Here is a 15197-nt window from a genome sequence, read left to right as displayed (position 1 = left end):
CCGAGGGCAGTCTGTAGCAGCCGAGGGCAGTCTGTAGCAGCCGAGGGCGGTCTGTAGCAGCCGAGGGAGGACTGTAGCAGCCGAGGGCAGTCTGTAGCAGCCGAGGGAGATCTGTAGCAGCCGAGGGAGGTCTGTAGCAGCCGAGGGAGGTCTGTAGCAGCCGAGGGAGGACTGTAGCAGCCGAGGGCGGTCTGTAGCAGCCGAGGGAGGTCTGTAGCAGCCGAGGGCGGTCTGTAGCAGCCGAGGGCGGTCTGTAGCAGCCGAGGGCGGTCTGTAGCAGCCTAGGGAGGACTGTAGCAGCCGAGGGAGGATTGTAGCAGCCGAGGGCGGTCTGTAGCAGCCGAGGGAGGACTGTAAGCAGCCGAGGGGTGTCTGTAGCAGCCGAGGGCGGTCTGTAGCAGCCGAGGGAGGTCTGTAGTAGCCGAGGGAGGATTGTAGCAGCCGAGAGCGGTCTGTAGCAGCCGAGGGAGGTCTGTAGCCCATATTCTAATCATGTCTATTTTTGGAAAAATACTTCTGACATTAACATGCAAGAGACCAAAACCTGCTCTGTAATAAAGCGCGGTGATCAACTGCATCTGATGGCTTTAATGAACCATCATATAAATGATGTGGAAAAAGTCCAGGACCGTTAGGAACATCAACTGAATAATCTGCTTCCTACTGTTTAGCGAGAGGCAGGACCTATTTCTACAGAAGAAACCCATGTTTATTCTCAGCTTCTTAACTAACTCATCAATATGCTTTTTAAAAGACAGCTTTTCATCTATCCAGATATTTGTAAGCACGGACACCACAAAAATACTAAATAACAAAGTGAAACCAACGAAACGGTCCCGTGTGGCACAAACACTAACACGGAAAATAATCACCCACAACTCAAAAGTGAAACCAGGCTACCAAAATATGGTTCTCAATTAGGGACAATGATAAACAGCTGCCTCTGATTGAGAACCATACCAGGCCAAACACAGAAATCCCAAAACATAGAAAAAGGAACATAGACAACCCACCCAACTCACGCCCTGACCATACTAAAACAAACCGACAACCCACCCAACTCACGCCCTGACCATACTAAAACAAACAGACAACCCACCCAACTCACGCCCTGACCATACTAAAACAAACAGACAACCCACCCAACTCACGCCCTGACCATACTAAAACAAACAGACAACCCACCCAACTCACGCCCTGACCATACTAAAACAAAGACATAATAAAAGAACTAAGGTCAGAACGTGACAATGGACACCATCAATATGGACACCATCGAATAGGCACTTTTTTTAAACCTCAAAGAAATTCCACAAAGATGTCAGTGACACTCGAATCACAGGAAGATTCATCGTTACCACTTCCTACCATTTGAATAATTGAGAAAGGTGTTGATTTAATTAAACAATGTTCTCTGCTATCCTTTACAGCAAATGCTGAAGGAAAGCCAACTGAACACATTGGGGCTAACAGTATGCTGTAGGTAGGGGTAAAGGATAGATAATAGACAGTAACAGCAGTATACTGTAGGTAGGGGTAAAGGATAGATAATAGACAGTAACAGCAGTATACTGTAGGTAGGGGTAAAGGATAGATAATAGACAGTAACAGCAGTATACTGTAGGTAGGGGTAAAGGATAGATAATAGACAGTAACAGCAGTATACTGTAGGTAGGGGTAAAGGATAGATAATAGACAGTAACAGCAGTATACTGTAGGTAGGGGTAAAGGATAGATAATAGACAGTAACAGCAGTATACTGTAGGTAGGGGTAAAGGATAGATAATAGACAGTAACAGCAGTATACTGTAGGTAGGGGTAAAGGATAGATAATAGACAGTAACAGCAGTATACTGTAGGTAGGGATAAATGATAGATAATAGACAGTAACAGCAGTATACTGTAGGTAGGGGTAAAGGATAGATAATAGACAGTAACAGCAGTATACTGTAGGTAGGGGTAAAGGATAGATAATAGACAGTAACAGCAGTATACTGTAGGTAGGGATAAAGGATAGATAATAGACAGTAACAGCAGTATACTGTAGGTAGGGGTAAAGGATAGGTAATAGACAGTAACAGCAGTATACTGTAGGTAGGGGTAAAGGATAGATAATAGACACTAACAGCAGTATACTGTAGGTAGGGGTAAAGGATAGATAATAGACAGTAACAGCAGTATACTGTAGGTAGGGGTAAAGGATAGATAATAGACACTAACAGCAGTGTATTGTAGGTGGGGGAAAGGATAGATAATAGACAGTAACAGCAGTATACTGTAGGTAGGGGTAAAGGATAGATAATAGACAGTAACAGCAGTATACTGTAGGTAGGGGTAAAGGATAGATAATAGACAGTAACAGCAGTATACTGTAGCTAGGGGTAAAGGATAGATAATAGACACTAACAGCAGTATACTGTAGGTAGGGGTAAAGGATAGATAATAGACAGTAACAGCAGTATACTGTAGGTAGGGGTAAAGGATAGATAATAGACAGTAACAGCAGTATACTGTAGGTAGGGGTAAAGGATAGATAATAGACAGTAACAGCAGTATACTGTAGGTAGGGATAAAGGATAGATAATAGACAGTAACAGCAGTATACTGTAGGTAGGGGTAAAGGATAGATAATAGACAGTAACAGCAGTATACTGTAGGTAGGGGTAAAGGATAGATAATAGACAGTAACAGCAGTATACTGTAGGTAGGGGTAAAGGATAGATAATAGACAGTAACAGCAGTATACTGTAGGTAGGGGTAAAGGATAGATAATAGACAGTAACAGCAGTATACTGTAGGTAGGGGTAAAGGATAGATAATAGACAGTAACAGCAGTATACTGTAGGTAGGGGTAAAGGATAGATAATAGACAGTAACAGCAGTATACTGTAGGTAGGGGTAAAGGATAGATAATAGACAGTAACAGCAGTATACTGTAGGTAGGGGTAAAGGATAGATAATAGACAGTAACAGCAGTATACTGTAGGTAGGGGTAAAGGATATATAATAGACAGTAACAGCAGTATACTGTAGGTAGGGGTAAAGGATAGATAATAGACAGTAACAGCAGTATACTGTAGGTAGGGGTAAAGGATAGATAATAGACAGTAACAGCAGTATACTGTAGGTAGGGGTAAAGGATAGATAATAGACAGTAACATCAGTATACTGTAGGTAGGGGTATAGGATAGATAATAGACAGTAACAGCAGTATACTGTAGGTAGGGGTAAAGGATAGATAATAGACACTAACAGCAGTATACTGTAGGTAGGGATAAAGGATAGATAATAGACAGTAACAGCAGTATACTGTAGGTAGGGATAAATTATAGATAGTTCAGTGTGTGGGTAGAGTCCAGCGTGTGGATAGAGTCCAGTGTGTTGGGTAGAGTCCATTGTGTTGGGTAGAGTCCAGTGTGTGGGTAGAGTCCAGTGTGTGGGTAGAGTCCAGTGTGTGGGTAGAGTCCAGTGTGTGGGTAGAGTCAGTGTGTTGGGTAGAGTCCAGTGTGTGGGTAGAGTCCAGTGTGTGGGTAGAGTCCAGTGTGTGGGTAGAGTCCAGTGTGTGGGGTAGAGTCCAGTGTGTGGGGTAGAGTCCAGTGTGTGGGTAGAGTCCAGTGTGTGGGTAGAGTCCAGTGTGTGGGTAGAGTCCAGTGTGTGGGGTAGAGTCCAGTGTGTGGGGTAGAGTCCAGTGTGTGGGTAGAGTCCAGGGTGTGGGTAGAGTCTAGTGTGTTGGGTAGAGTCCAGTGTGTTGGGTAGAGTCAGTGTGTGGGTAAAGTCCAGTGTGTGGGTAGAGTCCAGTGTGTGGGTAGAGTCCAGTGTGTGGGTAGAGTCCAGTGTGTGTGGGTAGAGTCCAGTGTGTTGGGTAGAGTCCAGTGTGTGGGTAGAGTCCAGTGTGTGGGTAGCCATTTGATTAACTATTTAACAGTCTTGTCTGGCTTGGGGGTAGAAGCTGTTTAGATTCCTGTTGGTTCCAGACTTGGTGCACTGGGACCACTTGCTGTGCATTAGGAGAAAGAACAGTCGTAGGGAGAACAGGATGGCATACTGACATACTGGGCCATACCCACCACCCTCTGTAGCGCCTTGCGGTCGGGTACCTTGCAGTTGACGTGCCAAGTGGTGATACAGCCAGTCAAGATGCTCTCAGTGGTGCAGCTGTAGAACCTTTAGAGAATCTAATGAGGGCCCATGTCAAGTCTCCTGAGGGAAGAGGCGCTGACGTGCTCTCTTCATAAATGTTTGTGGACCTTGTTATTTCCTTAGTGATCTGGACAATGAGGAACTTGAAGCTCTCGACCCGCGCCACTACAGGCATGTTCGATGTGAATGGGGCTTTAGCCCCTCCTGTAGTGCATGATTAGCTCCTTTGTCTTGCTGACAAAGGGAGAGGTTGTTGTCCTAGCACCACACTGCCATGTCTCTGAGCTCTTCCGGCCAGCTGCTTTCCCTCTCCCAGGCTGTCCCAGGCTGTAGTCCCCACCTGCTTCAAGGAGACCAACATCATCCCAGTGCCCAAGAAAAACAAGGTGACAAGCCTGTTTTTTTCTCATCTCTCCAGCTTTGCACTTCATCATTTATTTTTAGAATCATCGCAGCCCAAAGGGTTGTAGAGAGCTGCAGTGCCCACGATTAATTTAAATTGAAATACTGTACTTTTGCCAAAGTTATAGAATTACTGTTCAGAATAGCCTACTACACCATGAGAAGGACCATCATTTAGCCACAGAGGATCAATAGTTTTTTTTAATAGCCTAGCTGTGGATTGTGTGTTGCCCCAAGGCATAGCCTACAGTCAGGAATGGCAAATCTGTCAGTGAACAAACAGCAAGTGGACAAAACAGGCCTTTCGCAATATTTCAAATACAATCAGGGGAAAACACAGGTTGTTAGGAAAGGGCTCCTGCTGAAAAGACTCTGCTGTAGGCTACCAACATTTTTAGATCAACTTCTAAATATTGTTTTACAAAATAAAACAGGAGAGGTACTGTACAGGCTTTTGTCAAGATGCATCGGCCATCACCTGCCAGTGAGCTGCAATCACTGGGTGAGTCAGTGAAACTTTAAAGCATTTTTCACACACCGAGGCCAGGCTATTGATGGATTAAACACAAGGTCGTTTTTATTGAGCTCAGATTCTCCGTTTCTCAGTGAAAGTAGCCTGTGATTTTGATCATTTGTGTGGTTTAAAAAAATATTATGTCGAAGTCTCCAGTCATGTAAAATGACGCAAAATTAAATCAACTTTTCCCCGGGATCCGAGGCCAGCCCCCCAGACCAGCCCCCCCCCCCGCCCCCTTAGCCCCAACCAGGCCAGACCCCCCCCGCCTCCTTAGCCCCAACCAGGCCAGACCCCCCCGACTCCTTAGCCCCAACCAGACCAGGCCCCCCCGCCCCCTTAGCCCCAACCAGACCTGCCCCCCCCGCACCCTTAGCCCCAACCAGGCCAGGCCCCTCCGCCCCCTTAGCCCCAACCAGGCCAAGCCAGAGTAATAACAGACTGATAGAAATCTGCCCTGGAATTGAAGGTCTTCATGTGCAGCGCCAGTTGTCACCACACGAGGGCGACCTTTGCTCAAACTTCATTGGCCACCGTCATTACCAATAGCATCACTTTGTGTAGGTACCGCAGCTTCCGGGTGTGTTCAGCGGTGGTTTATATATATATATATATTGATGCATGGTGTTTTATGACAGGTTAAAAGGCTTCTGGGAGTTATATATTGTCAAAATGAATCGAATATTTGGTCGGGGAAAACCCAAAGCACCTCCTCCTAATCTATCGGACTGCATAGGAAATGTAAGTTTTGTCTGGTGGTTGTTTTTAGCTAGCTATGATGACAACCAGTCAGCTACAATGAGCCAGCTAACGTTACCTAGCGATAGGTTGTTCATCTGTCAAAATCAGAACAACAAAACTCACCAACATCTCATCATATTACGGTTCAACAGTAGAGCCATTTCCCTGGATGTGATCATTTCACTTCAGCAAGTTACGGTTAGGGTCATTTTCATCTTGGGTCAAACAGCTAATAAACTGTCTTCTTTCCCAACGTGGGAATGCTGTTATTTGGTGTCTTGCTGCTTCAGGCTATTACAGTAATGTCAGTTACTGCTGTTGTCTGTCCAGGACTCATGTCTCTCCTAGCTGTAGGCCTGTCTGGGAACTGTCCAGGGGGCTGCATTCTCCTTCGGTTTAGCCCAAACATGTAATTTAAAGGAAGGACTGTGGTATCTGTTCCTTTTTAGATAGTATTTATTGATACATCTGTGATTAACTGAGAGCTGTGTGATGTAGGTGGATGCCAGGGCGGAGTCTATGGATCAGAAGATCTCCCGTCTGGACGCTGAACTGATTAAGTATAAAGACCAAATGAAGAAGATGAGAGAAGGACCCTCTAAGGTTAGAGGGGAAATAGAGGGAAGGGATGTGTTGGGAGATTTAGTAGATGAGGAAATCCATTTGAATTCAATCACTTTTTGACAGCATCCCTTTTGATTTAAACACAACGTTCCGCCCATGGAAGAAGAGGTCAGGAAGTGACGTTTGGGACCTGAATGCCAAAACATTCAGGACAAAAAGGTCCTCAAAGTTGACCCATTTTGCATACCCCACCATACCACGAGACATCACTGGAAAAAATAAATTGATGATTTGTAATAAATATTATGACATTTAACATAAATTATCTAAAAATGTGTAAACTCAGATTTTTTTCAGATTCACATTTTGTAGTTTAGGCCCTATTTCACATCATCTGAGGTTGTGTTGTGCCCTCCATCGGTTGAGACACAACATGCTCTTGAATACAGAATGGGTGTCATTTCAATCATAGAATGGACCTATCCCTTCAGACCACTAAATCAAATGTATTTATATAGCCCTTCTTGCATGGAGATTATAACAGAACATGGCCAAGATGTTCAAATGTTCATAAATGACCAGCAGGGTCAAATAATAATAATCGCAGTAGTTGTCGAGGGTGCAACAGGTCAGCACCTCAGGAGTAAATTTCAGTTGGCTTTTCATAGCCGATCATTAAGAGTATCTCTACTGCTCCTGCTGTCTCTAAAGAGTTGGAAACAGCAGGTCTGGGACAGGTAGCACGACCGGTGAACAGGTCAGGGTTCCATAGCCGCAGGCAGAACAGTTGAAACTGGAGCAGCAGCATGGCCAGGTGGACTGGGGACAGCAAGGAGTCATCATGCCAGTTAGTCCTGAGGCATGGTCCTAGGGCTCAGGTCCTCTGAGAGAGAGAGAGAGAAAGAAAGAGAGAATTAGAGAGAGCATACTTAAATTCACACAGGACACCGGATAAGACAGGAGAAGTACTCCAGATAGCCCCCTGACACAAACTACTGCAGCATAAATACTGGAGGCTGAGACAGGAGGGGTCAGGGCCAAACAGGAAGGATATAACCCCACCCACTTTGCCACAGCACAGCACTACATTTAGATGCTACACCATTGACTTTTTATTGGCATTTTTACTTCTAATTACTACAAAAAAAATGGCTGCCGTCGCATGTCAACATAAATGGCCATGTCTATTTTATTATCTACACTTACAGTGGGGCAAAAAAGTATTTAGCCAGCCACCAATTGAGCAAGTTCTCCAACTTAAAAAGATGAGAGAGGCCTGTAATTTTCATTAGAGGTACACTTCAACTATGACAGACAAAATGAGAAAAAAAATCCAGAAAATCACATTGTAGGATTTTTTATGAATTTATTTGCAAATTATGATGGAAAATAAGTATTTGGTCAATAACAAAAGTATATCTCAATACTTTGTTATATACCCTTTGTTGGCAATGACAGAGGTCAAATGCTTTCTGTAAGTCTTAACAAAGTTTTCACACACTTGCTGGTATTTTGGCCCATTCCTCCATGCAGATCTCCTCTAGAGCAGTGATGTTTTGGGGCTGTTGCTGGGCAACACGGACTTTCAACTCCCTCCAAAGATTTTCTATGGGGTTGAGATCTAGAGACTGGCTAGGCCACTCCAGGACCTTGAAATGCTTCTTACGAAGCCACTCCTTCGTTGCCCGGGCGGTGTGTTTGGGATCATTGTCATGCTGAAAGACCCAGCCACGTTTCATCTTCAATGCCCTTGCTGATGGAAGGAGGTTTTCACTCAAAATCTCACGATACATGGCCCCATTCATTCTTTCGTTTACACGGATCAGTCGTCCTGGTGCCTTTGCAGAAAAACAGCCCCAAAGCATGATGTTTCCACCCCCATGCTTCACAGTAGGTATGGTGTTCTTTGGATGCAACTCAGCATTCTTTGTCCTCCAAACACGACGAGTTGAGTTTTTACAAAAAAGTTATATTTTGGTTTCATCTGACCATATGACATTCTCCCAATCTTCTTCTGGATCATCCAAATGCTCTCTAGCAAACTTCAGACAGGCCTGGACATGTACTGGCTTAAGCAGGGGGACACGTCTGGCACTGCAGGATTTGAGTCCCTGGCTTTGGTCCCAGCTCTCTTCAGGTCATTCACTAGGCCCCCCCGTGTGGTTCTGGGATTTTTGCTCACCGTTCTTGTGATCATTTTGACCCCACGGGGTGAGATCTTGCGTGGAGCCCCAGATCGAGGGAGATTATCAGTGGTCTTGTATGTCTTCCATTTCCTAATGATTGCTCCCACAGTTGATTTCTTCAAACCAAGCTGCTTACCTATTGCAGATTCAGTCTTCCCAGCCTGGTGCAGGTCTACAATTTTGTTTCTGGTGTCCTTTGACAGCTCTTTGGTCTTGGTCATAGTGGAGTTTGTAGTGTGACTGTTTGAGGTTGTGGACAGGTGTCTTTTATACTGATAACAAGTTCAAACAGAAGCCATTAATACAGGTAATGAGTGGAGGACAGAGGAGCCTCTTAAAGAAGAAGTTACAGGTCTGTGAGAGCCAGAAATCTTTCTTGTTTGTAGGTGACCAAATACTTATTTTCCACCTTAATTTGCAAATAAATTCATAAAAAATCCTACAATGTGATTTTCCGGATTTTTTTTCCAATTTTGTCTGTCATAGTTGAAGTGTACCTATGATGAAAATTACATGCCTCTCTCATCTTTTTAAGTGGGAGAACTTGCACAATTGGTGGCTGACTAAATACTTTTTTGCCCCACTGTATCTTAACGCAACACGCAACAATTTCAAACATTTTGCCGAGTTACAGTTCATATAATGAAATCAGTCAAGTGAAATAAATTAACTAGGCCCTAGTCTGTTTGTTTTCACGACTAGGAATACAGATATGCATCTGTTGGTCACAGATAGGGCTGACCTCATTTAGTTGACTCGTTGATTGTTTGGTCAATAGGATGTTGGTTGACCCAATACTTTTTTTTTGTCAAGCAAATATATATTAAAAAATTATAATTAAGAAGTTTTTTGCCTAACTTGTGAGAATTTTAGGGGGGTTTATTTCATTTCATTTACGAGTGGTCAATTTATTAATTGTCTTTTGTTTGGAGCGCTCCTGTCAATCTTAAGAACCTGATTACGCTTAGAATAGGCCTTTAGGCTACCTGGCTCACAAATGTAGGGCATATAAATGTGCCTATTTGAGGATCCGATAGAATTTCTGATTGGCTTAACACACAACCACTAATGAGCTGTGGAACTTCTCAAAATAAAGTCTTCTTCACCTTTGAATAACAGACTGGAAGCTTCAAAAGGAGGATGGTGCTTGGAATCATTGTTCTTCCTCTGTCAATCATGCTTACCTGCAAGGAAACACGTGCCGACATCATTGCTTTGCACAAAAAGGGCTTCACGGGCAAGGATATTGCTGCCAGTAAGATTGCACCTAAATCAACCATTTTTCAGATCATCAAGAACTTCAAGGAGAGCGGTTCAATTGTTGTGAAGAAGGCTTCAGGGCGCCCAAGAGTCCTGTGTCATGCCAACAGTAAAGCATCCCGAGACCATTCATGTGTGGGGTTGCTTTTCAGCCAAGGGAGTGGGCTCACTCACAATTTTGCCTAAGAACACAGCCATGAATAAAGAATGGTACCAACACATCCTCCGAGAGCAACTTCTCCCAACCATCCAGGAACAGTTTGGTGACGAACAATGCCTTTTCCAGCATGATGGATTACCTTGCCATAGGGCAAAAGTGATAACTAAGTGGCTCTGAGAACAAAACATCGATATTTTGGGTCCATGGCCAGGAAACTCCCCAGACCTTAATCCCATTGAGAACTTGTGGTCAATCCTCAAGAGGCGGATGGACAAACAAAAACCCACAAATTCTGACAAACTCCAAGCATTGATTATGCAAGAATGGGCTGCCATCAGTCAGGATGTGGCCCAGAAGTTAACTGACAGCATGCCAGGGCGAATTGCAGAGATCTTGAAAAAGAGGGGTCAACACTGCAAATATTGACTCTTTGCATCAACTTCATATAATTGTCAATAAAAGCCTTTGACACTTATGAAATGCTTGTAATTATACTTCAGTATTCCATAGTAACATCGGACACAAATATCTAAAGACACTGAATCAGCAAACTTTGTGGAAGTTAGTATTTGTGTCATTCTCTAAACCTTTGGCTGCAGGCTATTTGTTACATACAACAGTAGTAACTTTTAGATTTGTATTATTTTCATTTAGATATCATTTTGATTAACCACATGACATTATGAATTAAATAAAACTATTCCACGAAAATGTGCACATGAAAATCATAACTGGCTTGCAGATCAGTAGAAATGGTAGGATAACTTGGCACTTCAAATGGAGAAGGTTGTAGACCGCTGGTGTAGCCTGTTACTGGCAACGTCAGGAACATCATGGCAGAATCTGCCAAGGCCAGCAACAGCAGCTATATTGATCTCTGGCTCCCTCTTGAGTCATTTGTCTTCATTTTTAATTGCTTAAAGCATCAGACAAGCTCAGTAGCCTACATATAGTTGATTTCATGTGTCTATATATGGAATAATACACGTTTTAAAATGTAGACTAATAGATTGGTCAAAACAACAAAACTCTCAGTCGACCAAAAAAAAAGGTAGGGGCGTGGATCAGAAAACCAGTCAGTATCTGGTGTGACCACCATTTGCCTCATGCAGCATGGCACATCTCCTTCGTTGTCAAAACGTTTTTTAATTAAAACGGTTTCACCCTAGAGCAGCGTTTCCCAAACTCGGTCCCCGGGACCCCAAGGGGTGCACGTTTTTATTTTTCCCCCAACACTACACAGCTGATTCAGATGATCAACTAATCATCATCATTAAAACCTAAACGTGCACCCCTTGGGGTCCTGAAGACCGAGTTTGGGAAACGCTGCCTTTGACTGACCGCTTACACTAACCTCTGATGCCTGCAAGTCTATGTGTCAGTATGTCTGCCTGTCAGTCTGTCTAGCCTGCCTGTCAGTCTGTCTAGCCTGCCTGTCAGTCTGTCTTGCCTGCCTGTCAGTCTGTCTGTCTTGCCTGCCTGCCTGCCTGCCTGTCAGTCTGTCTGTCTGTCTGTCTTGCCTGCCTGCCTGCCTGCCTGCCTGCCTGCCTGCCTGCCTGCCTGCCTGCCTGCCTGCCTGTCAGTCTGTCTGTCTTGCCTGCCTGCCTGTCAGTCAGTCTGTCTGTCTGTCCTGCCTGCCTGCCTGTCAGTCTGCCTGTCTTGCCTGCCTGCCTGCCTGCCTGTCAGTCTGTCTGTCTTGCCTGCCTGCCTGCCTGCCTGCCTGCCTGCCTGTCAGTCTGTCTGTCTTGCCTGCCTGCCTGCCTGCCTGTCAGTCAGTCTGTCTGTCTGTCTGTCTGTCTGTCTGTCCTGCCTGCCTGCCTGTCAGTCTGCCTGTCTCTGGCTGTCAGTCTGTCTTGCCGGTCTGTCTTGCCGGTCTGTCTTGCCTGTCTGTTTGATCAACTAATCATCATCATTAAAACCTAAACGTGCACCCCTTGGGGTCCTGAAGACCGAGCTTGGGAAACGCTGCCTTTGACTGACCGCTTACACTAACCTCTGATGCCTGCAAGTCTATGTGTCAGTATGTCTGCCTGTCAGTCTGTCTAGCCTGCCTGTCAGTCTGTCTAGCCTGCCTGTCAGTCTGTCTGTCTGTCTTGCCTGCCTGCCTGCCTGCCTGCCTGCCTGCCTGCCTGCCTGTCAGTCAGTCAGTCAGTCAGTCTGTCTGTCTGTCTGTCTGTCTGTCTGTCTGTCTGTCTGTCTGTCTGTCTGTCTGTCTTGCCTGCCTGCCTGCCTGTCTGTCTGTCTGTCTGTCTGTCTGTCCTGCCTGCCTGCCTGCCTGTCAGTCTGCCTGTCTATCTGTCTGTCTCTGGCTGTCAGTCTGTCTTGCCGGTCTGTCTTGCCGGTCTGTCTTGCCTGTCTGTTTGATCAACTAATCATCATCATTAAAACCTAAACGTGCACCCCTTGGGGTCCTGAAGACCGAGCTTGGGAAACGCTGCCTTTGACTGACCGCTTAAACTAACCTCTGATGCCTGCAAGTCTATGTGTCAGTATGTCTGCCTGTCAGTCTGTCTAGCCTGCCTGTCAGTCTGTCTAGCCTGCCTGTCAGTCTGTCTTGCCTGCCTGTCAGTCTGTCTGTCTGCCGGTCTGTCTGTCAGTCTGCCTGTCTATCTGTCTGTCTCTGGCTGTCAGTCTGTCTTGTCTGCCTGTCTTTCTGGCTGTCAGTCTGTCTTGCCGGTCTGTCTTTCCTGTCTGTCTTGCCTGTCTGTCTGCCTTTCTGTCTGTCGGTGTTCTTGGGAGGGGAAAGCTGATGGACTAATAAAGTCTTCTATCTCCTCTTCCTCTCCAGAACATGGTGAAGCAGAAAGCTATGAGGGTTCTGAAGCAGAAGAGACAGTAAGATATTGTTCATTTCAGTACTACTGTATAAACAAGATACCACTGTTGTTTAGAAACTAACACTCAGAAAATGAGTCATTGTCGATTCAGCTTGGAATAAATGACCATTTTGTATTCCAGGTATGAATAATTATATTTTATATTGAAGATATGTGATATATTGTATTCTACACTGAGTGGACAAAACATTAGACACAGACTGACCAGGTGAATCCAGGTGAAAGATATGATCCCTTATTGATGTCACTTGTTAAATCCACTTCAGTCAGTGTAGATCAGGGGTCCCAACTGGTGGCCTGTGGGACAAATCTGACCCACCAACAATATTATTTGCCACCCCAAAGCCCCCAAAATCAATTATGAACGTTATTTTAATTTAAAAAAGAATATTATTTAAAACAAATCTCAGACCCGAGATGCAAAAAGTCCCAAATGCAATGTTTTTTCAAATTTGATTGAACCTTTATTTAACCAGGAAGGGCTCATTGAGATTTAAAATCTATTTTTCAAGAGCGTCCTGGCCAAGATAGGCAGCACCAAGTCATTACAAAAATTACAGACAGACAACATGAAAAACTACAAGTAATCTAATAGAAACCATTGAATTCACAAGAGTATAAAACAGCAAATTAAAAACATTGACAGGTCAGGGAATCAGCCTCAAACCCCTTCATCAGTGATTTAAAAACACCAATTGGGGGAATCAGCCTCAAAATCCTTCATCAGTGATTTAAAAATACCAATCGGGACAAGTTCTTCCAGTTTAAAAGTATTTTGTAAGGTGTTCCAAGACGATGGCGCAGAGGACATAAAAGCCCTTTTACCAAATTCAGTTCGGACATTTGGAACAGAAAATGTCAACAGAAACGGCCAACTGCTTTCTTCTGGAAAATGTGAAGTCCAAGATGGACAAAGGGGGTGCTGTTGGGGATGTGTTTCTGGACCTAAGGAAGGCTTTTGATACTGTTAACCATGAGATTCTCATCACAAAATTGTCCAAGTTCAACTTTTCCCCTGATGCCTTGAGATGGATGAAATCATACCTTGAAGGCAGAACTCAGTGTGTCAGAGTGAGCAATGAGCTGTCGCCCACTCGTAGCTATGATGTGGGCGTGCCCCAAGGGTCAATACTGGGGCCCCTCCTGTTCAGCCTGTACATTAATGATCTGCCTTCTGTCTGTACTGGGTCTGAAGTTCAAATGTATGCAGATGATACAGTGATATATGTGCATGCAAAGAGCAAACAACAAGCTGCACAAGAACTCACTATGGTCCAGGTTACAAAGTGGCTCAGTGACTCGTGTTTGCATCTCAATGTGAAAAAAACTGTTTGCATGAGGGCAACAGATGCTACTGAGCCAGATGTCTATGTGTCAGGGGAGAAGCTCCAGGTGGTATCCGATTTTAAGTACCTTGGCATCATACTTGATTCCAACCTCTCTTTTAAAAAGCATGTGAAAAAGGTAATTCAAATAACCAAATTCAACCTAGCTAATTTCCGATTTATACGAAATTGTTTGACTACAGAGGTAGCAAAACTGTACTTCAAATCTATGATACTCCCCCACTTAACATACTGCTTGACTAGTTGGGCCCAAGCTTGCTGTACAACATTAAAACCTATTCAGTCTGTCTACAAACAGGCTCTCAAAGTGCTTGATAGGAAGCCCAATAGCCATCATCATTGTCACATCCTTAGAAAGCATGAGCTCTTGAGTTGGGAAAATCTTGTGCAATACACCGACGCATGTCTTGTATTCAAGATCCTCAATGGCCTGGCTCCCCCTCCACTCAATATTTTTGTTAAACAGAAAACCCAGACATATGGCAGCAGATCCACAAGGTCTGCCATGAGAGGTGACTGTATAGTTCCCCTAAGGAAAAGCACCTTTAGTAAATCTGCATTCTCTGTGAGAGCTTCCCATGTCTGGAATACACTGCCATCAGACACACATAACTGCACCACATATCACACTTTCACAAAATGCTTGAAGACATGGCTAAAGGTCAATCAGATTTGTGAACATGGTCCCTAGCTGTGTGTTGCCACTCTCCATGTTGTCTATTGTCTGTAGCTTGTGAGGTGTGGAAACACTTTGTTGATTTTATGAATTTTGTCTTGCTGCTTTTTGTTTTATGCTGCTCTGTCTGTATGCTACGTCTTGCTTGTCCTATGTTGCTCTGTCTGTATGCTATGTCTTGCTTGTTCTATGTTGCTATTGTCTATATTGTAATTGTTTTTAATAACCTGCCCAGGGACTGCGGTTGAAAATTAGCCGGTTGGCTAAAACCGGCACTTTTACTAAAATGTTGATTAATGTGCACTGTCCCTGTAAAAATAAAAATACAAATATGCAATTTAAAAGAGAGACAGTCATGAATTAAAATTCCA

General features: G+C 44.2%; 1 protein-coding gene across 1 annotated transcript in view; it reads left to right on the top strand.

The window, feature by feature from the left end:
• Positions 1-5594: 5594 nt before the first annotated feature.
• The window catches only part of LOC109880603 (charged multivesicular body protein 5), a 40841-nt gene continuing 31238 nt past the window's right edge, over positions 5595-15197 (top strand). Inside the window, exons 1-3 of the mRNA XM_020472794.2 lie at positions 5595-5797; positions 6296-6400; positions 12756-12802. Of these exons, the coding sequence (XP_020328383.1) occupies positions 5678-5797; positions 6296-6400; positions 12756-12802 (272 nt within the window). The 5' untranslated portion in view covers positions 5595-5677. The remainder of the gene's footprint in view (positions 5798-6295; positions 6401-12755; positions 12803-15197) is intronic.

This window comes from Oncorhynchus kisutch, linkage group LG30 (genome assembly GCF_002021735.2).
Source record: "Oncorhynchus kisutch isolate 150728-3 linkage group LG30, Okis_V2, whole genome shotgun sequence".
NCBI classification, from domain to species: Eukaryota; Metazoa; Chordata; class Actinopteri; order Salmoniformes; family Salmonidae; genus Oncorhynchus; species Oncorhynchus kisutch.
This window is presented reverse-complemented; position numbering and strand designations above follow the sequence as displayed.